The following is a 21,825-nucleotide window of genomic DNA, read 5'->3' on the forward strand; positions in this document are numbered from 1 at the left end:
CCATTCCCCAAGATTTGCTACATCGCGCATTCCAGAGTTTTCATAACAGGCTGTGAAGAGTGTGAAAGCCGAATGGGAGCACATCTTTCCGATGTCATCTTTAAAAAGTAAAGAGACATTTTGGACATTTGATTGTAAAGACATACTGAATAATGGCATACTGAATACATTCACTTTCGTTAATAAATTACTAGTTTTATGAATTTATTCATGGAAATGACGTTATTTCGAAATTTCCCGTTTCCCTGCGCCACCCTGTACTTTTTTCAATTAACTCTGTTGGTAGCACTTTGCAAGAGTCCCTTGCTGAGGTTACAGCACTTTGCAAGAGTCCCTTGCTGTGGTTACAGTGAAGACGACAGTGGCAGCTCTATGGAAAAGGAAGAGGCGCTTTTCCTTATTCGGATGAAGCGTTGTGGTGAAGATGATGGTCATTAAGAGATAATATGTCAAACTGATCCAATGACTTACCCCGCTACAGGGAGGTTTCCTGTAATGTACTCAAAAAGTTTGCTTACTTTGTGGGTGTACATGAAATCGTTTAGCACGTCTCAGGTCCTATGTGCATATCAACGAGCGGACGGCACCATAAGCAATAAGTAAGAACTGCTTCGATAAAATCTGTTGGCAATAAGCGTAAGCGTTTAGTAGGTGATAGAAACAGTGACACCGCCTCCTTTGGTAGCGGCGGCATAAAAAGAGGGGCGTGCAGGAGCGCGTTATCAGTTATTCGGCAATTAATAAGCGAACATTTGCGGCGTCAGCGGCGAGGCCCCGCCCCGCAGCCAATGGGAGTCGGCGGCGCGGCGCTGGCCCCGCCCCCGGGTCTGCCCCCCACGCGAGCCGCGGCGGCCTGCGGCGGCCGCACGCCGGCACTCCGGAGCGCGCGGCTGGCGCGACGGCACCATGTACTCACTGTACCGCGCCTGGCTGATGCGCGACGCCGTCGTGGCGGCGGCGGCCGCGGCGGCGGCCCAGCCGGCCGACGTCGTCGTCAGCGTGGGCGGCGCGGGGGGCGCCGAGACGCGACAGTTCGCGGCGCACCGCGCGGTGCTGGCCGCGCACAGCGGCTACCTCAAGGCGCTGCTGGCCACCGCAGGCCCTGCCGTCTGCCTGCCCACCGTCGCCGGAGACGCCTTCGCGCCGCTGCTAGCCTTCATGTACACCGGCGTGCTCGACCTCAACAGGTACACCGTCCTCCCAGTGATTCTCCTCCCTCCCCCCTCCGTTTCTCCACCTCCTTACGTCGCCGACACGAACCTGGTAGATTTCCGTGCTCCTCATCGGGTGTTAGAAGCGAGAAAGAACGAGATCATCAGGTCAGGACAACTCGTAGTTCAAACTGGATAGACGTGCGGGAATCGGCAACGACCACATCAAACGAACCGCTCACCATAAATTCGCAGAAGACATGCGTGACCAGTTTATATAGTCCGTGCATCAGTAACACAAAAACAATAAACACCAATCAATGTGAGAATCTATATAAAAGCCTTTTTGGATCGTGGGGAGCGTAACTTCATATTTCGAGAGCTAACGTTAGTTCCTTCAATATAGATATTGCATAGCAATCACGACAGTAGAATTTGACATTCGAGCTTGTAGAGAGTTGCCTACAAACCTCCTAGTGCGTGCCATACACGAATAGGACACAATTTTTTGAGTCAGTGGAAGTGCAGATATGACTGTGGTACATTATGCACCCTTCGCCAAACATCAAATGATGGTTTGTGGCGAGCAATTATAGACGACTCAGGGAAACTTGAACACCGTTCTTTCCCATGGCGATTGTAGAGCCTTAACCACTACACTATATCACCCGGTTGTTTTTTACAAAAAAGCACCATACAAACGAGTGGTTGGGCCTCATTATATATGCGGTATTCTTGTTTGACCTAGAATGATCCCCTCCATCCACTCTGCTTCCTACGAACGCGGGAGCTCGGAGTTTCCAGTCAATCACTGTTTCTACTGTGTCAGTTTATATATATATATATATATATATATACACCGCAGCTAACTAAATTGATAGAAGCTATTATAAACCGCTCCCTTTTCTATACTAACCGCGAATAATGCGGTGGAGAAACGTATGCCTCCCTAATCGCCCAAATCTCTCGCATGGGATATAAGTAGCGAAGTAATATTAATACTACACTGCAGAATGGATGGCTACCATGTCTACGATCGCCGCTCGTGGCATCTGACAACAACGGCGTGAAAGCCTCAGAAATCTTATTATTTTGTTCTTGTGGTCTTTACACACAATCACGCCTGTCCAAAATCTTGCCCTACTACTCATACCTTTGAACTGCTTCAGACTCCTGCTTCGACGGGAAATGAAAACTTAAAAAACTTGTGTTACAAGCACTCTCCTCTGAACATACGCTACATTTTTTGCCAAAATTCTCACAATGCGATGAAAATGTCCGTTTACTCCCTAGCTTCTGCCGGTTGATTCATATTACAAAATATACTGTCTGAAGGAAGCAACAGAAAAGATTACGTTACTTCCCCTAGCGCCAAAAGTCTCCTTGTTACAAGAACCGAAATGACGTGCTTTCGGTGTCAGTAGCAAAATGCGTTTTTTTAAATGCAACACGACTCCTCTCGAAATTCACGACAAATTCGTATGGAAAAAGCCAACGTCAGCGTCGTTGCAAAGGAGGTGGCAGTGTAACCTGTTGTCGTCTACAATGTCATTATGGATCAAGCATAGCATTCGCCCCATATGATACAGAAAAATCATCGAAAATTTTGATCAGCAAGGTCGGACGACATATGAACTCCCTCCTCTTCGCTCAGTGCCTATATTGTCATTACCCACCGTTTAATGCTACAGAGAGGCAGACTCTAAGTGGGCAGTAGGACCTCAGTCTTGAGCAGTCTTTCCAAAATCGGTAGTTCTGGTAACTTGTCTCCGCATTGTGGCTGTTTTGTGAGCCAGCGTGCTATTGCTGCAGGGACAACATCTATTCGGTGCTGCTGGCGACGCACCTGCTGCACATGCCGCGCGCTCTGGACCTGTGCCGCGCCTACCTCCAGCAGCCGCCTCCGCCGCCTCCACCCCCACCGCCCCTCGTCAAGCCGGTGCCCAGCCGCAAGCTGCCGCTGCTCGGCTTGCCCTACTGGCCGCCGCCGCCCCCACCGCACCACGTCGCTGCGGCCCCACTGCCGCCTCCGCCGCCGCTGCTGCCCCACAGTGAGTATCAACACGTTGTTAACACACTATTCACACGCAGCTGTTTCCTTCAGTAATATGCGCTGTTGTGTGCGACAGTGCACGGAGAGTCGCCGTTCCGGTGTGTGGCAACGCGGTCGCCGCCCGCGTCGCCCCCGGCGCCCGCCACGGCCCCCGCGCCGCCCCCTGCGGCCGCCCCTGCCACGGCCTCCACCTCCTCTTCCTCCGCCTCCAGGCCTACCTCCGCCTCCGCTGCCCAGTCGGAGCAGCAGCGACAGCCCCCGTCTCCGTCGCCGTCTCCGGGCAGTCTTTCGCCGTGTCTATCCGCATCTTCCCGCTGCGACTCCTCTTCGCCCTCACGAGGACCGCAGCGACCGCCTCCGCAGATTCACAAGCCGTCAGGCAGCAAGCACCGCTCCAAAAACGACGACGCTAGCTCTTCATCGTCAGGCAAGGTGAGTTCCCTACTACCCACCATAGCACTTCCAATATGTTGTACAACACGAGAAACATGTACACGTGTAACTGAAGCCTGCTTGAAATTACCTGGTTGACGCTTCACGCCTCGGAGCTAAACGTTCCCCCAATCAGAGCGCCGGTGCCACAGAGCACCTGTAGTCCTACCGGTCACCGCCCGCAGCTGGTAGCTCGCTCCCTGTTGTCCGACTATAACCGACATATATATGACACCAACCTGTGACAACGCAGTTGTGCCGTACGGCAAACTTCAAATAACAAGTAGTTATTGTCACGTAGCAGATGTGAGATTTTGCTGCTCTTTGGAACGTTGCGTCGTTAAAAACTACGCGAAATGCTCAGTTGTTCCGATAATTGTCCAGCCATCCAAATTTCTGGAATTACCACCACTAGAAGACAATGTCATGATGGTTCTTTTTAGTGCCCCAGCGACGACTTCGTTACCCAACTAAACTAGTACACACTCTGGACATCGACAAGTTACCAATTCTAACCGACCTAACGATTATTTCTCGCGTCAAATGATGCTGTCTGACGCCAAGTTGTCAGAAAATCTTGTGTAGCTCTCACTGTTCAACACGATACAACTCACTGTGCTATACCACGCGTCGGCAGCAAAGCTAAAGTTTTCATAACGACCAGGGGAAAGTCCATATAGTGCACTTCATGGAAGTCTGATACTGCAGTGTTATCAGTAAAATAGACGTACAAAGAAAGTGACGAAATGCTTCCAACATTAATAGTATGCAAAAATAGAGGTAGATATATTTACGTGAAGTGCTCCAAAAAAAGTCAGATAACGAATAACAGGTGGGGAGTCTGAAAACGCAATGAAGACGCTTTCTTTGCGCCAAATTGTAGAATACTGCAAGTGTCTTGCCCAACGATCACGAGTTTACTTTGCAAAAATACAAGCGGACCCCACATAGAGCTTGGAATTCGCTGATCTCGCCTGTACCAGAACATGTCACCGTGCTTTTCCCTATTAAACACACGATTCTGCACAGTGTCAACACGTGCAGTGTTTGCTGCTCCCATGTCCTACTCCTGCATAAACGCTAATAAGACCGAGTCCCCTAGTGCGCTGGTACTACCCATGCAATGTCAAATGGGGCACGCGACACAATTGTACGCTTCCTGCCGTATGAGGGGGTTGGATACTTGCACATGCTTTCAGCAAACAGGCATGACGCGACAATGTTTGCTAATTGACCATTGTGGTCTACAGTCGGTCCATTACCAAGCTGGGCTTATGAACGTTACATTTTAGGCACGTTGATGCAGCTACTACGAAAAATGTCTTCACTGGTGAAATGAAATGGTAGGATACTGAACGGCAGCATCTGTTCACAGGTCATCATCGACGTGGCGTGCTGCGATGGGCCGGTTCGTTTCCACCGTGTGCTCAACGACAATTACGGGCTGCTGGAGGCGGACACAGCTCCAGCGGAGGCGGCACCGGCGGCAGAGGGCGCCGCCCCTGCGCATCACCAACAACAGCAGCAGCAGCAGCAGCAGCAGCAGCAGCACAAGGCTTCAGCCTCCACTGCCTCCGCCTCCACCGCATCTTCATCTTCCGCGAGTGGCAGCGACGCTGTCTATACGTGCGTCTATTGCAATCACACGTTCAAGAGCCACTACTGCTACCAGAAGCACGCCCGCCGCCACATTAACCCCGTGTCGTCGCTGCACGCGGCGCAGGCCCGTAAGGTACGCCCGGTGGGACCTCGGCGGGAGGCGCGCCTGCTCGACATGAACGTGCAGTACTACCCGTGCAAGACGTGCGGCTCCAAGTTCCCCAGCTACTACTTCGTCCACAAGCACCGCAAGCTGTGCCATGCTTCCGAGGATAGTGACTCGGCGCCAGGGCAAGCCAGCGACGAGTCCCGCTCGCAACCCTCCGCACCCGGGCCGGTTGCAGCCTCATCCTCCACTGCCCAGTGAACAGACGATGCGAGTGACACACCGAACTCTACGCGCTGATTCGGGTAGATACGTAAGAATTCCTCAGGCTGTGCAACCTTTAAAACAGTGTTTAAGCTTCGTACCAGACATGGTGGAAACTGAAGGTTGAAAGTGGCTGGCAGGAAAATGTAAGTGGCCCTAAATCTTCCGAAATCTACAGACTCAAAAACTGGGATATAATCGTTTACAGACTGTAATAAAGCTGACACTTGATGATGATCATGGTGATGGTGATGGTGTGTGTGTGTGTGTGTGTGTGTGTGTGTGTGTGTGTGTGTGTGTGTGTGTGGAGGGGGGGGGGGGGAGGACGGGGGGGCAGTGTGGTGTGTACTAGAGAGTAAGGGCCATCTGATCCACAAACCAGCTGACGATTAAGTGGAAACAGCCAAAATAATAAAACCACACAATGTGACAGTGGTGAGTGAAGTGATGTGATGTGACTCATTGTGAAAGTGACAAAACTGTGCCAACATTCAAGTGATGAAGAATAAAACTCTCTTCATTCTCTTAAAAGAACTGCTCTTACAAGAAACCACACAGAAAGTATCTAACGAATTTGGCCATCAGTGCTCAAACTTCAACCCATTTGATACATATCAGCAACAACAACTTCAAACATAATCTAAGAAAATTGTGTCTTAGAGCACAGAACTTGGAAAGTAGAGACAAGTCAAATTATGCTAAAGCAAGTCTTAAACTTCAGGTATGTTGTACAAAAGTCGGTCTTCCACTGACTTCGCAAGATTTTATATCCGCTTATCACTTGTATAGACTGGAAGTAAGAGAGTTTATTGGTGCTCCAACACAGCAGTTGAAGCTATTAGAGACTTTTCAATACTGTCATTTATAGGGGAACATACTGAGTACCAGAATACTGTCAGACTTTTCTCAATTTCGTAAGACCTGTTATTGCACAATGTCAAAAACTGTACCAACCTCAGGAAATAAAAAAATGTTGCCATTAAAATTATCAAGTTACTGCATTTATATCCTCATACTGTCTGATATAATACAAGTGTCAACTTTCTGCAGCAAAGTAACAAGGTCCTGTGGTCAGCACAGAGATCACAACTGTCAACATTCTGTAGTAAAGTTACAAGTGTCCACATTTTGTACCGAGATCACAGGTATTATGAAGTGCTGCATGCACCAACTGAATCTGAAGTTTCTCAAGGAACAAGCAAATGAGATGCTGCAGTGGATACGATACTAGACTTTTATTTGCGAGGATTAAAATCCATGCTTAGCCACCTTGATTTATGTTTTAATTGGTTTCTCTAAATCACAATAGGTGAACGTTGTGAGAGTTCATTAAAGAGACAACTGACAATTTATTCCCCCATTACTGTCCAATATGAGATTAAGCTCCATCATTATTGATAGCTACTAAAGCTGCACAAGGGCAGCCAAGGCAGTCATCTCACCAGACAGAAATAAGACATCCACCAGGAGTTTATCACACACAGCACTGTCAAGTAATGATCCAAAAATTTTCTGTTGATTTCTTCTGATGCTTTTCTTTCAATATCTTTCTAAGACTTTCCCTTTCTAAAATACATATTTCAGGGAGCTCAACCTACCCCATAATTAGTGTAGAATCAAGGAATCTATTAATTAGCTTTGTAGTAAATATGGTATTGACTCATGAGGGGTTTACTAATGATGTAACACTTCTTACTAACTTCCTCAATTCTCCCACCAACAAATGAAGAGTAAGTGTCTACTTTCAGAATCCAAAGATCTGGCATTTCTCACTGCTTGTTGTATGCAGTCCTGAGAGATTCTGTGTTTTGTATGTGCTTGGAAGCCTGCAGTGATGCTGCCAGTAGATTCATTGTTAATTCTAGAACACTGGCAGCTCTGCATTTTCAGAAGCAGAAGTACACTTTTAGACACCGCAGTGATCTGAGCTGTTTGCACACACACAATTTCCAACATGCAGAACGTATTACAAGCTATCAAAAGATTTAACACTCAGCAACCCATACATAACTTTCAACAACATTTCCCATAAAGAATTCATGGACAAATATATAAGAACCTTACATTTTTGAAACCAAAGTAACACATTACATGATTTGTTCTGGTTTGTTTTGATCTCTTCAGACAAAAAGGTGTACAACATGTGGCATGAGCTAACAATCATTCCACTGCCGAGAATACCAGCTACATAAAAATGTCAGTACTCGAGTGATAGACAAATGGAGGACTGTGACAAAATGTTTCACACACCACCTGTTTTCCAGATTTTATTGTATGAGCAGAAGTGTTCGTCAAAGTGAACAATTAATTTCACTCCATTGGCAAAATAAGTTTCAATGTCTAACAAATAACACCCTAAAGTGCACAGTGGACTGCTAGAGAGAGAGAGAGAGAGAGAGAGAGAGAGAGAGAGAGAGAGAGATATTCATTTCTACTACCGTGGTGGCTTCCTGCCTCTCTGCCAGCCAGTCTTTCTATAATTTGAAGGAAATAATTTCAGCTAGGTCAAATATAGATCAACCCAGATATTCAAAAGAATTGTAATCACAGAATGGCACGTGAAGTGTGGACTATCTAAACGTACACATTTCTCTGACATTCGCCTCACTCAGTATCTGTACATGTAAGTTTTGATGGATACTTTTTCTAGAGGCAGTACCATACAACCAGGCATATAAAACTGTACACTAACTTCACAATTTCAGCTATGTTCAGTGTCAACAGCAAGTAGGGTCCTGAGTCAGAGCATTACTGTGTCTCAATAGGATGTGACGACATGGACAAAATAAAAATTAAAAACAAAAATTCTCATTTATTGTTCACTGATGCGCGAGGTCTGTTCTGAAAGTATGCGAACATTTTTAATTATACTCTAATGGAGATATTCAGTTATATGTTGTTCACAGCACTGCCTTGCACATTACCTCCTTTGTAACTAGGTGTTTTTGGAGTGTAGATCGCATTTAGTTTTTATGATATTGTTATCTCTCTGCAATGTGTCTAAGTCTTAGTGAAAATTTCTCAAATGTGCCATATTCTGGAGTAACAATGCAATGTAAAATTTGGTAACTGTACAAAACTTGTATATTAACATTCCAGCTTTTGAAACAAGCTTGCAGAGATGATGCTCTGGGTCGTAAACAATGGTGCAAAGGGTTTTCGTGATTTAAAATTGGAGATAATCTTCGACCACACAGGCCTTCCACTTCACATGTTTAGAAGGTGAAACATGTGCAGTGAACTGTGTGTACTACAAGACACTTAGCAATAGTTAAGTGGGTAAATCTGCAAAAAGAAACCAGAGTTGTGGTGAGGCAACTCACGATTCTTGCACCACAACACTGCATTCACACACGCCGCTTTGTCAATTCGTCAGTTTTGTATAAAAAATCAGATAGTTAGTCATCCACAGCCCCCTTAGTTACCAGACCTGACTCATTGTGATTTTTCTTTATTTCCAAAATTTAAATCAGTGCTGAAAGGACACCATTTTCAAAGCATTGACGGCCTCAAAGCAAATCCATTGCAGACCTTAAAGACCATCTCAAATTACGCTATCCAAGGCTGCCTTGCATGATACCACTACGAAAAGTGTGTAAATAGGGGAGGGGAGTACTTTGAAGGTGGGCAAAGGACCAATAATCTTTGAAATTAAAAGCAAAGTTTTTAAAAAAAATGAGGTTTGGTTATTTTCTAAACAGATGCCTTTAGAGATGATTTGTATAAAATCATTTTTGCTCTCTATTCACCTTTAAATGAAAAAAGAAGCTATCAATACTGAAGTTATCATCTTGACTTCCTCCATTTGTCTTAAACATTAAAAATCAGACATATATAGGTTCCATTATAGCATGTACATTTCAGAAAGGGAGAAACAAAACTTAAATGACTGCAAGTAGTTCTTTTTCATTAGGCTAAATGCCTGCTGCCATTTCAGGGCATACAACTGCTATTCTTCCAGTCCTCATCACATTTCTATCCATGAGGTGTTAATTGCTTCAAAGAAACTCAACTTTTCAATCATGATCCACAGTTACGAGTGTGCTCCTACATTGCTTGCTAATTGTCTGTGTCAATTCTTTGGCAAATTTTAGCAAAAATTCATTGTCACATCATGTTATACATTTCAGTACACTATGACGGTCACTTCTTAAGATCTTGGATAAAAATTGTAGGTCTACCTCAAGCCCCATTAGTGCTGTGACTTATGTATTGTTCCTGCAAATAAAATTACAACAACAGAAACAACTATCTACGTAAATGCTTTCAGTACTCACCCTGAGAGTCTGTGCACTCCTCATCACTTGATTCATCATCTCCTTTCTTCTTCCTGTCTTCTTTTCTCCTGTCTTTCTTCTTGTTCTCTACCTTCCCATCTCTGCAAAGAAGAAAATAGTGGCTTGATCTGTAAGACAAATGGCATTAAAATAGATATATCTTAACAGAAGGCAAATATTGACATCTGCACCATCTCATGGTTAAAGCTCAAAAGCAATTACAAAAACTAAACTGTCCCCTAAAATGCTTGGTAAAGTGTCCAGGTTTTTAGTGGGTACTAACTGTACAGTTTCCTATGATTCCAATCTATAAATATAAATTACAATCACTGATTCCTAACTGAAAGATACTGCATGTACATTCTCAAGAAGTAAGTGGTACTTTGTGTGGAGAGCTCTGAACTCAAACACCATCTCAAAAAATTAAACAGATAACTTTCATACAGTTGCAGTTAAATAACTGCCAGATTCTTCTAAACAAGTGATATCCTCATCCAATATTTTTCAAACACTGGCTGGCATGTTATAACATAAAAGTCTGTACACAGACTGCATGTCAGCTTGTCAATATTGAATTCAGGGTATTGAGTAAAGCCAGAGTCAATATTAATCACCGAATACATTCATCCCCACACAGCTTAATCCTGGAATACACTATTAATTATTAAATTGAAAACTCTGGGCAAATATTTCTGCACAATAATTAATTACAGTCTGTCTGTGTGCACCACCAAAGTACCTCCAGTGCTCCGACCTGATGCGGCTCAAATTATCAATGTTTATTGTGGCAGCGATATACAAAATTTATAATTAAAACTTAATAACATAAAATGTGCAGCAGCACTTTGAAATTACATCACTGGTAGTTTAAGTGTCGTATGTAACAAAGAATGCACGAGTGATAAAAAGAAAACACTTTCTTCTAGTTCTTGGCATTAAAGTTTTTTAAAAAATGTGCTAATAAGTAGTTCATGCAATTCATATTAATTGTGGCTGTGCTCGTGTCTACTTATAAAACCATATCTGTGATTAATTCACTAAGTAAAGGAACAATGAGGCCAAAAGTATTTTACGCAGCTGTAAAATCAGAATTACAAATCCACAACCGATAATACGTCGTCAACAAAAGTCCTGCCCCGCCACAGCATTACAAAAAGTAGTATGTTGGATTAGTTTACATAACTGATGGATCCATTAGTTAAATGAGCTTCACATTCCAACTTCCCCTCCCTCATTGAGATGCACAAATCAAAGCAATTGCACCAAGAGCACTGATGGAAATAAGATTGGCCTCCACCACCAGTTTTAATTTGCATAACAATTGGAGGAGAGAACTGAACACAGAATAATGTTGTTTGAACATTCAAATCTCTTACAGCACTGCACAATGCTTTTAGTCAATAGAATATTTAGAATTAGCTTTTGACAATGGCAGATACACATTTCTGAGAAGGATATTGTCAAGCCAGATGTTTTGCTACAAGCTCAGACTGTTAATTACATTTAAGAGCAGTTTTGCATACAGTGTAAAAATGATAAAAATAATAAAATCTCGACAGGGCACATGAACGTCTACATATGACTGACAATCTATTCACAATTTTGTTGCTACAGTTAAAAAAACCACAAGGACTCTGTACCACAACAGACAGTTTAACCTCAAACAAAGTTAACTGCATATATTAACAAAACATGCATGTCATCAAACTGAATGCAAATCACAAATGTTCCAACAATATGCCATTGACAAAAGTATTTACATTCTTGCCACATCCCTTGGGTTATAATAGATCTACGGTCTTCCTTGTAACCTATCTCCTGCACACAGTAAGGTCTTGTAGGATCTGGAAACTTCCTCTGAGAAGATCACAAAATCTGAAATCTTAGGTTGGACATTCTGGCATTATATTGTGGGATTGGGGGAGGGGGATTTTAAAGGATCAAACGGTAGCATCATCAGACACTCAATCAAGAGGTAGTTCATCTGGAGTTGGTGACATCTTGACAGGAAATTTATCAGCTTATGAAAGTACAGAGGAGTGGTAAAAATCAAGCCACTGGAAGCTATATTGATACACGGGCAGGGACTCATGTTAATGGAGAAATAGAAGTATACAGGTTGGGTTGGTACAGTGTCAGAGCAGATGAAGGGGTCTCCCTGGGCTCACTTTGGTGAGAGAAGCCCCACCTGCATCCAACCCTTGCCACCTGATTAAGGGCAAAGACAATTACAGGGTAAAAGAATGTCTTCTGACCAGGAGATTCATAATAGTAACAGCAAGAAGGCTAGATACACAATGGACATCAGCTGGACCCATAATACTAAAACAAGATGAGAGAAGTAACACTTTCCAACACAATTTTTGATGTCTGTGTAACTTCCACTGACATACTTTTTTGCACCAATTTCAGATGTGTTATTGGTTTTTTCTATTATATACAGTTTTTTCACAAAGCGACATAACTCTTTTTTTATTTAAACCTAAGTTCCACAGAGAGTTATTTTACTGCAACTAGGGGAAATTTTATTTTAGTAAGATGAAGTAATTGGCAACATTTGTTGCGCTCATCTGGCCGTTATGAGGAAAACTTTAGTTCATCGTTGACATGCTATAGTGTTGTGATGTTATATTTGTGCTGTAAAAATAGTTTTGTATTTTCTTATAAATGAGTTCTTGTGATCAATTGAATAGCCCAAAGTATTCTGTTATGTTTGTGGTAAGTACATAATTGCTAAGCAACGAGGACATTAATATACAGTTATAAATGATTGAAGCAATTTCAATTTCAAGAATTCACTTTAGCTACATCAATTGCTGTATCATCACATAACTCAACACTCATACAGAAAACATGAAATATTTTGTATTGTTGCAGCTACACTTTAGATTTCTGCCACAAGAGTGCAGGAATGAGTAGTGAGGAAAAATGGCGACAGGTGCTCAGAAAGTGTTATGTTGTGCTTGAGATGCATTCACATCAGTCTGCTGTAACAGTACAACAACTCTATTCAGAATGAAGTTCAAAAAAAGGTATACAAACTGCCAACTCCATTCGATGAAAGTATGTGCAGTTTAAAGCTTCAGAATGCCTCTGCAAGGGGAAATCAATGGCTCGGTCTGCAGTGAGTGAGGAAACAATTGACTGTTTGCGGCAAGTTTCATTCATAGCCCACAGTAGTTGACGAACAAAGCAAGCACAGAGCTGAACAAACCACAACTGACAATTAAAGGACCTTAAGGAAATAAGTTAAAGCCTTACCATTTGCAATTGCTACAAGCCCTGATTCCTAATGTCAAAGTCAGGCATTTTGAATATCTGACACAGCTACAACAGCTTACAGAAGAGGATGGGTTTTGAAAGAAACTCATCTTCAGTGGTGATTTTTGGTTTGTTTGGGGGAAGAGACCAAACAGCGAGGTCATCGGTCTCATCGGATTAGAGGAGGATGGGGAAGGAAGTCGGCCGTGCCCTTTCAAAGGAACCATCCCAGCATTTGCCTGGAGTGATTTAGGGAAATCACGGAAAACCTAAATCAGGACGGCCAGACGTGGGATTGAACCATCGTCCTCCCGAATGTGAGTCCAGTGTGCTACCTCTGCACCACCTCGCTCGGTTTTCAGTGATGAAGCAACATTTTTTGTAACTGGCACAGTGAATAGGTACAATGTGCAAATCTGGGGGACAGGGAACTCCCACATTAACGTGCAGTGCATTTGAGATTCACCACATATTAACGAGTTCTGTAAAGTCTTACAGTTTAATTTTATGGTGGCTTTTTCTTCTGTGAAAAAATTGAAAAATTGGTCATGCCACAACTGGAGACTAAAAAGTATAGGTTTCAACTACCAACAGTATGGTGCACTACCTCATTTCCATCATGATGTTCGTAAATGCTTAAACGGGAAATTGAGAGACCAATGGATCGGTCATGGTAGAGTTTATGATCAGCAATTCACATCATGGCCTCCATGCTCTCCCAACTCAATCCCAAGTGATTTTTTTTTTTTTTTTTTTTTTTTTAATGAAGTTATTTTAAGGATCCAGTGTTTACCTCTCCTCTACCAATAAGCCTACTGGGACTGTGTGTTAGCATCAAAAATACTTTTGAACTGATGGATAGAGACATGCTGTGCTGAATGTGGGATGACGTTTATTACAGACTTGATACATGGAGAATCAGTAGGGGTCACATATCGAGTACTTGTAAGAAAAATTGGAGGGAGATGCAAACTCACATATATGATTATTTTTGTATAGTTAATGTTGAGGGCCATAATGCAAAAAGTAAGAAGGATATAAAATGTCCTAAAATCTCTTCGGTCTTACGGTAAATTATGTGTAGTGAAGCTCTCCCTACTTCAGTTCCACCTAGCACTCTAAGATTTGTGACAGGAAAGCAGCTCAGAAAATGAATGTAATGATGCTGATTATTACAACCCGGAAGAAGATTCTGCACCAGAATGATTTAGTCAAAACAGGCTAAATGATTTAACTTGTGACCTGAATATGACAAAAGATTCTGCCAAACTGTTTGATTCAAAACTGAAAGCAGATCATCATCTACTACCTAGAGTATCGTTCTCTTGGGGCAGAAACAGAGAACAGAAATTAATAAAATTGTTTAAAGAGAAAGACCATATATGGTTTTTCATAGCGATATTGAGGGTTTACTGAATTTCTTTAATGTCACTTACGATCCAAGTTAGTGGAGGTTGTTCACAGATTCATCAAAATGTAGCCTGAAAAAGAGTACTTTTATATAATAGATATTTGTTTGAGTGAATATATGTCGCCCAGTCAATACACAGGAGGGAGACACGTAAAAACCTCTAAGCTGCATTGAAATACATGAACTATGAAAAACAGTCTTGGAAAATATGTGGGGATTTGAACAGAAGTCGGCATGTTACTTGGGCAACAATTCGGCTACACAGAAAGGCAGTTTCATTTGTGAGTGGGACAGCTGAGCGACAGGCAATCGCAGAAAGATAACTAACTGGCCTGAAAGAAAAGCCCTCCAGCCTGGTTCACAGGATGCTAAAGGAATTCCTACTGGAAAAATGTTTCTACTCTTTAGATGAATTCTTCAGTAGAGACAAATAATTTGAGTAGTAATTCACATTATTTCCTTTGTCATTGTATCTGTATTGTTTTTTATATCTATTGTATTTTTGTATTGTATTGTTTATTGTCTCTATTATTGTATTGTACCAGTTTTGAATCATTCATCTACCATGTGTAATGTACCAGTATGTATTGTATTGTATGATATCTGTATTGTATCTGCTTCGACTCGTTCCACATCCATGCCTAATCACGCCATACTGGATCTATGGAATATGTATCTCAAATAAAGTAAATACATAAAAATAATGAAATGAACCCATTGTTCAATCAAACACTATTTCCTCCCCTCCATATCAAGCCTGGATTAATGAAACTTAAATGGTTATTGCTTCATGTACTCAGTAACAACATTTCCAAAACTCTCTTATGAGAAACATAAAGAAGGGATCTTTGTTGAGGTGCACACCAGAAATTTAATAAAAGACGATTTGTTTAAATGTACAAAGAATCAAGTGGAAAAAAAGGGCTTGGGTTTCATTTAAAGAAGTAGCGACCAAGTTTTTGGCCAATGAAGTGCAGCCATGTATGGAAGCGAAAAATGGACAATAAATAGTGTAGACAAGAAGAGAATAGAAGCTTTTAAAAAGTGGTGCTACAGAAGAATGCTGAAGATTAGATGGGTAGGTCACGCAACTAATGAGGTGGTACTGAATAGAATTGGGTAGAAGAGGAATTTGTGGCACAACTTGACTAGAAGGAGGGACCGATTGGTAGGACACATTCTGAGGCATCAAGGCATCACCAATTTAGTATTGGAGAGAAGTGTGGAGGGTAAAAATCGTAGAGGGAGGCCATGAGATGAATACACTAAGCAGATTCAGAATGATGTAGGCTGCTGCAGTTATTTGGAGATGAAGAGGCTTGCACAGGATAGAGTAGCATGGAGAGCTGCATCAAGCCAGTCTCTGGACTTTAGACAAAGACAACAACAACAAGAACAACAAAAACAACAACAACTTATAAAACTATGGTTAAATCAATACTGCAGAGTTTCACGAAATCAGGCTGTAACGAGTGTGAAGCTTCATTTTCTACATTCATGTAGCGATGTTTCCCCTGTGAACCTCACCAACGTCAGTGAAGAATATGGAGAGCAGTTAAATCAGAACATCAAGAAGATGAAAAAGAGATGGTAGGGACGGTGGAATGCAAACATGATCACTAACTGCTGTTTTATGCTAAAGAAGGATGGCAATGTGAAGGAAGACAATGAAGGAAGAAAGTTTTGCCTCACATCAGAATTTGATGCAATAAAATCAGCAAAGGAAAATTAAATGGTCATACGTGAGTTTTTATAACAATTATTGGCATTTTTAAGCTAAGATTTACTACTGTCTAATCTAATGGAGTGTGCAGCAGACAACATTACAAAATAAGTAACTTATTTTTAACAAAATTAAAAAAAAAAAATCCTGTTCAAAAAGAAAAATTTCAGCTAAAACTTCAGTCATGATTTGTACAAAAATCTGATATGACACATGAAAATAAAAATTAAGATTTGAAATTGGAATTAAAAATCCTTTAAATATCACCTTACATTCATAAAACTTCATCTCAAAAGTTTTGCAATGCGGTACAGCGGAATCAGATCAGTATGATGGTATGGCTAGGCGAGTGCCCACCCAGGGCTCTGCATGCAAGGAAATCTGTTCCTCCACAGACATCGAATGCTCAATCCATTATAGCCAAACAGTTAAAAAGAGGAACAGCATCCTCTATTCGCCAAAGTGCTACCCCTAAAATGGAACATAGCGTGCAGCAGAAAGGAGCTAACCACATCTAAAAGTCATTAAAACAAGAGTAAAATTCACAACCAAGGCAGCTGAAAGGGGATAGGTCAAGGGTCATCCAGATCTAGCATGAGGTAGGAGATTGCCAAGCCCCAATCCAAACCACTCTGCCCTTATCCCAAAAGTAGTGTAAAATTTATAGCTGAGAGTAAAAACCACTTTCACAGATAACCAGTGCAACTATCCATGACTTACTCGTCTGCCAATATTAGAGGCAAGAATCCAGAAGACCACACACAGCATGGAAAGGCAGGAAGGGGCGTTCCACCAAGACATGAGCTACTGACTGTAAGACTCCACAACCACAAAGTGGTTACATAAAATGAAACTGGGTTAACCTGGAATGACCCATATTGTCGTGGCATATAGGCCATAGGATGGTGGATTCCTTCTGGGAGAAATGGAAGGAGGAGCACCATGCAGCAGCAGTCTCCTTGATAGATGTTATTCCACCTCATAGTGTGGAGATGTCTTATGTGCAGTCGCCAATCTGCACCTGGGATTGTCAAAATGAATGCTGGGCATAAGCTCGCTTCTCTACACAAACGGTCAGCCATTTCATTCCCTGGGATATACACATGACTTGGGACTCAAAAAAAAAGGACAATTGAGCAGGCAGTATGACTAAGTTGAGTGAGGTCATGAGTAGCAGATACCACAATGTGAACACCACTCAACAGCCTGGAGACTCCTTACTGAGTCACTACAAATTAAAACAAAGTCAAGTCAGGACTGTTTAAAATGACACAGGACACTGTTGATTGCTGTCAGCTCTACCATGAAAACACTAAACATTCCTGGCAAGTACTGCTCCTGACTGGTGGGAGATTCAAAAGCATATCCCATGTCCTATCCATAAACATAGGGAGCACATTCTGATTTCCCCTGTCTGCAAAAGAAATTAGTACGTTGGATAATTAGGAAATTGTCAAATAGTGATTGTATAGCCAAGCAAGAGTTGGTACTGCCAGAACTGAAGAGGGAAGATTCCAACTTCAGTAAGGAAACTGCCTATGGGACTAGTCCTGAATCTCGCCAGAATTATGGACTGGGCCACTAGTTTCAAAACTGAATGTACCACTGAAACACAGATCTTTCAGCCACAGTGCAACTGGGATGAGACCAAGGCCCACTACATATGGAAGACAGTAGTCTGATCCAAATCCCAAGGGGTGTGGGCAAGAACACAGAGAGTTTGATGCATTCACATGCAGCTAGTATTTAGTTGACAAATATAGGACAGCCAAGTAAGCTTTTTGTCAAACAGGAGGCCTAAAAATCAGGACTGTGCAACAACATCAAAGATCTAGGTACACATGTAGAATATGGACTATGGTATGATGATAAAAATTCACGACTCATGTTTTCATGGGAGAGAAATGGAAGCAGGGGAACGGGTTCAAGCAGAAGGCCTCTGGATGGTGCCTTGGAGCTGCTGTTCAGCCAAGGCTTCAGATTGGAAGTAATACCAGGAGTAAAAGTCAATGGCACACAATGCTAGGGTGAGCAGTCATTGAACGTAGATTACAAGCCCACTGAGGTGATGAACGAAGCCTGTAACACTTAGCACAGAGATCCATGGGACATCATTTTCTTGGATCCAAGGGGACCTGAGATGTTGCTAGCTATCCTGAAACAATTGATGTGATAAAAAATGAAGACTAGAATTCGGTAGAGAGCCTCGAAAGCTCCCAGTCACCAGAGGGTAATTAAAATGTGATGGCGCCAACTTGTGGCGTATGCCTCACATAGGTAAAAATAAGACTGCCATGAGGTTTTTATATTTACAAGAATACTGTCAGACTGTCATTTCCAACTTAATCTCATGGTTGGCTGTGGATCATCTCTCCCAGGACCACACTGATATTAGGACGAAAGACCCAACGATTCGAGAACCCAACATAATCATCAGGCTACCATCCTTTCAAACAGTTTGCAGAGCAAGTTAATCAGTCAGTAACTGTTGATGGACAGTTGCGTCTAGCTTAAGGATTGGGACGATGACACTATTTCGCCATAGCAAAGGGAAAACACTGTCTATACTCCAATTAGAATTATTTCAGTGAGTCGAGCAGTACGAGGGCAGCCCCCATATAATCACTGTTCTTCACCGAGAACCATGTGCTCACTGTGTTGCCTGTTCTGTAGGTTAAGTGCAGCAGAAAATTGTGAAGTGTGGTTGGCTGCATGCTGGCAGCACAGCCACCCCAACGCCCTTCACCTAAATCTGTCAATCACAAATACAGTAAGAGAAGTTCTAGCAGAATGTAAATAATTTAGGAATAAAAGGAGACCACTCGCCAAACAGCAGATTGTTGAGTCATTGACAGGCACACGGAAGAGAAAAAAAATTTGCTAGCTTTGATGAGCTAGACCCCCCCCCCCCCCCACACACACACACACACACACACACACACACACACAACTGTGCTGGCTTGAAATACAATGCAAGATTGCATTTTGGGAGGTGGACTTCACTAGAAGGTGGTGTGTCAGGCGGGTTGGGTAGAGGTTGGGGCAGGAGCAAGGGTACAGGATGGGTCTAGCAGCATGTTTGGTGGTTAGAACTGTGGAAGCGAGGGGTCATAGGTGCATGAGCTACGTAAGTGATACACTGGAATCAGAGCCATTGACATGCAGCACCCTCTAAAGATGACGTGGAAAAATAGACTGAGAGGGGGTTGACAGGACAGAGAAAGAGGAAGGTATTGGATAGATGGTATGGGGATACTGGGTTAACAGAGACTGAAGCCATGAGAATTATGAGAGTGAAGGATGTGCTCCAACAGCAATGCCCGTCTACACAGTGCAGAAATGCTGGTGTTAAGGGAAGAATTCAGATCGCACAGTTTGTGAAGCAGCCATTGAAATCTAGCATGTTTTGCTCAGCTGCAAGTTGTGCCAATGGATAGTTGACTTTTTTCTTGGCCACAGTTTGGTGGTGGCCATTCATTACAGTGAACAACTCGTTGCTTGTCAAGCTAACATGAAATGCTGTGCAGTGATTGCAGCAGAGTTGGTACATGACATGGCTGCTATTACAGGGAACCCTGCCTCTGATGGGATAGAATAAGCCTGTGAAGGAGTGGAGTAGAAAATGTGGATGGGTGGATTGTGCAGTTCTTGCACCTGCATCTTTTGCAGGGATATGACCCCTGCAGCATAGGGTTTGGAATGGAAGTGCCATAGTGATGCACCAGGGTGTTGTGTAGGTTGGATGGGCGGCAGAATACCACTTCAGGAGAGGTGAGAATAAAGATCTGTTGCCCCAGTCCAAGGTGATATTGGGTGACAAGGTGATTCTTGGGGATGGTGGGAGCACTGGGGAGTGTGAGGGTTGTTGTTGTTGTTGTGGTCTTCAGTCCTGAGACTGGTTTGATGCAGCTCTCCATGCTACTCTATCCTGTGCAAGCTTTTTCATCTCCCAGTACCTACTGCAACCTACATCCTCCTGAATCTGCTTAGTGTATTCATCTCTTGGTCTCCCTCTACAATTTTTACCCTCCACGCTGCCCTCCAATACTAAATTGGTGATCCCTTGATGCCTCAGAACATGTCCTACCAACCGATCCCTTCTTCTGGTCAAGTTGTGCCACAAACTTCTCTTCTCCCCAATCCTATTCAATATTTCCTCATTAGTTATGTGATCTACCCATCTAATCTTCAGCATTCTTCTGTAGCACCACATTTCGAAAGCTTCTATTCTCTTCTTGTCCAAACTATTTATCGTCCATGTTTCACTTCCATACATGGCTACATCCATGGGCGGCAGAATACCACTTCAGGAGAGGTGAGAATAAAGATCTGTTGCCCCAGTCCAAGGTGATATTGGGTGACAAGGTGATTCTTGGGGATGGTGGGAGCACTGGGGAGTGTGAGGGTTGTTGTTGTTGTTGTGGTCTTCAGTCCTGAGACTGGTTTGATGCAGCTCTCCATGCTACTCTATCCTGTGCAAGCTTTTTCATCTCCCAGTACCTACTGCAACCTACATCCTCCTGAATCTGCTTAGTGTATTCATCTCTTGGTCTCCCTCTACAATTTTTACCCTCCACGCTGCCCTCCAATACTAAATTGGTGATCCCTTGATGCCTCAGAACATGTCCTACCAACCGATCCCTTCTTCTGGTCAAGTTGTGCCACAAACTTCTCTTCTCCCCAATCCTATTCAATATTTCCTCATTAGTTATGTGATCTACCCATCTAATCTTCAGCATTCTTCTGTAGCACCACATTTCGAAAGCTTCTATTCTCTTCTTGTCCAAACTGTTTATCGTCCATGTTTCACTTCCATACATGGCTACACTCCATACGAATACTTTCAGAAATGACTTCCTGATACTTAAATCAATACTGGATGTTAACAAATTTCTCTTCTTCAGAAACGCTTTCCTTGCCATTGTCAGCCTACATTTTATACCCTCTCTACTTCGACCATCATCAGTTATTTTGCTCCCCAAATAGTAAAACTCCTTTACTACTTTAAGTGCCTCATTTCCTAATCTAATTCCCTCAGCATCACCCAACTTAATTAGACTACATTCCATTATCCTTGTTTTGCTTTTGTTGATGTTCATCTTATATCCTCCTTTCAAGACACTGTCCATTCCATTCAACTGCTCTTCCAAGTCCTTTGCTGTCTCTGACAGAATTACAATGTCATCGGCGAACCTCAAAGTTTTTATTTCTTCTCCATGAATTTTAATACCTACTCCGAATTTTTCTTTTGTTTCCTTTACTGCTTGCTCAATATACAGATTGAACAACATCGGGGAGAGGCTACAACCCTGTCTTACTCCCTTCCCAACCACTGCTTCCCTTTCCTGTCCCTCGACTCTTATAACTGCCATCTGGTTTCTGTACAAATTGTAAATAGCCTTTCGCTCCCTGTATTTTACCCCTGCCACCTTTAGAATTTTAAAGAGAGTATTCCAGTCAACATTGTCAAAAGCTTTCTCTAAGTCTACAAATGCTAGAAACGTAGGTTTGCCTTTCCTTAATCTTTCTTCTAAGATAAGTCGTAAGG

The 21,825-nt window shown here is 42.7% G+C and overlaps 1 protein-coding gene across 1 annotated transcript in view; it reads right to left on the reverse strand.

Moving 5' to 3' along the window:
- LOC126419202 (uncharacterized) overlaps window positions 1–21,825 on the reverse strand; it is a 269,493-nt gene that overhangs the window by 123,196 nt on the left and 124,472 nt on the right. Inside the window, exon 10 of the mRNA XM_050086337.1 lies at window positions 9,883–9,983. Coding sequence (XP_049942294.1) covers window positions 9,883–9,983 — 101 coding nt within the window. The remainder of the gene's footprint in view (window positions 1–9,882; window positions 9,984–21,825) is intronic.

Source organism: Schistocerca serialis, chromosome 9 (genome assembly GCF_023864345.2).
Source record: "Schistocerca serialis cubense isolate TAMUIC-IGC-003099 chromosome 9, iqSchSeri2.2, whole genome shotgun sequence".
NCBI lineage: Eukaryota > Metazoa > Arthropoda > Insecta > Orthoptera > Acrididae > Schistocerca > Schistocerca serialis.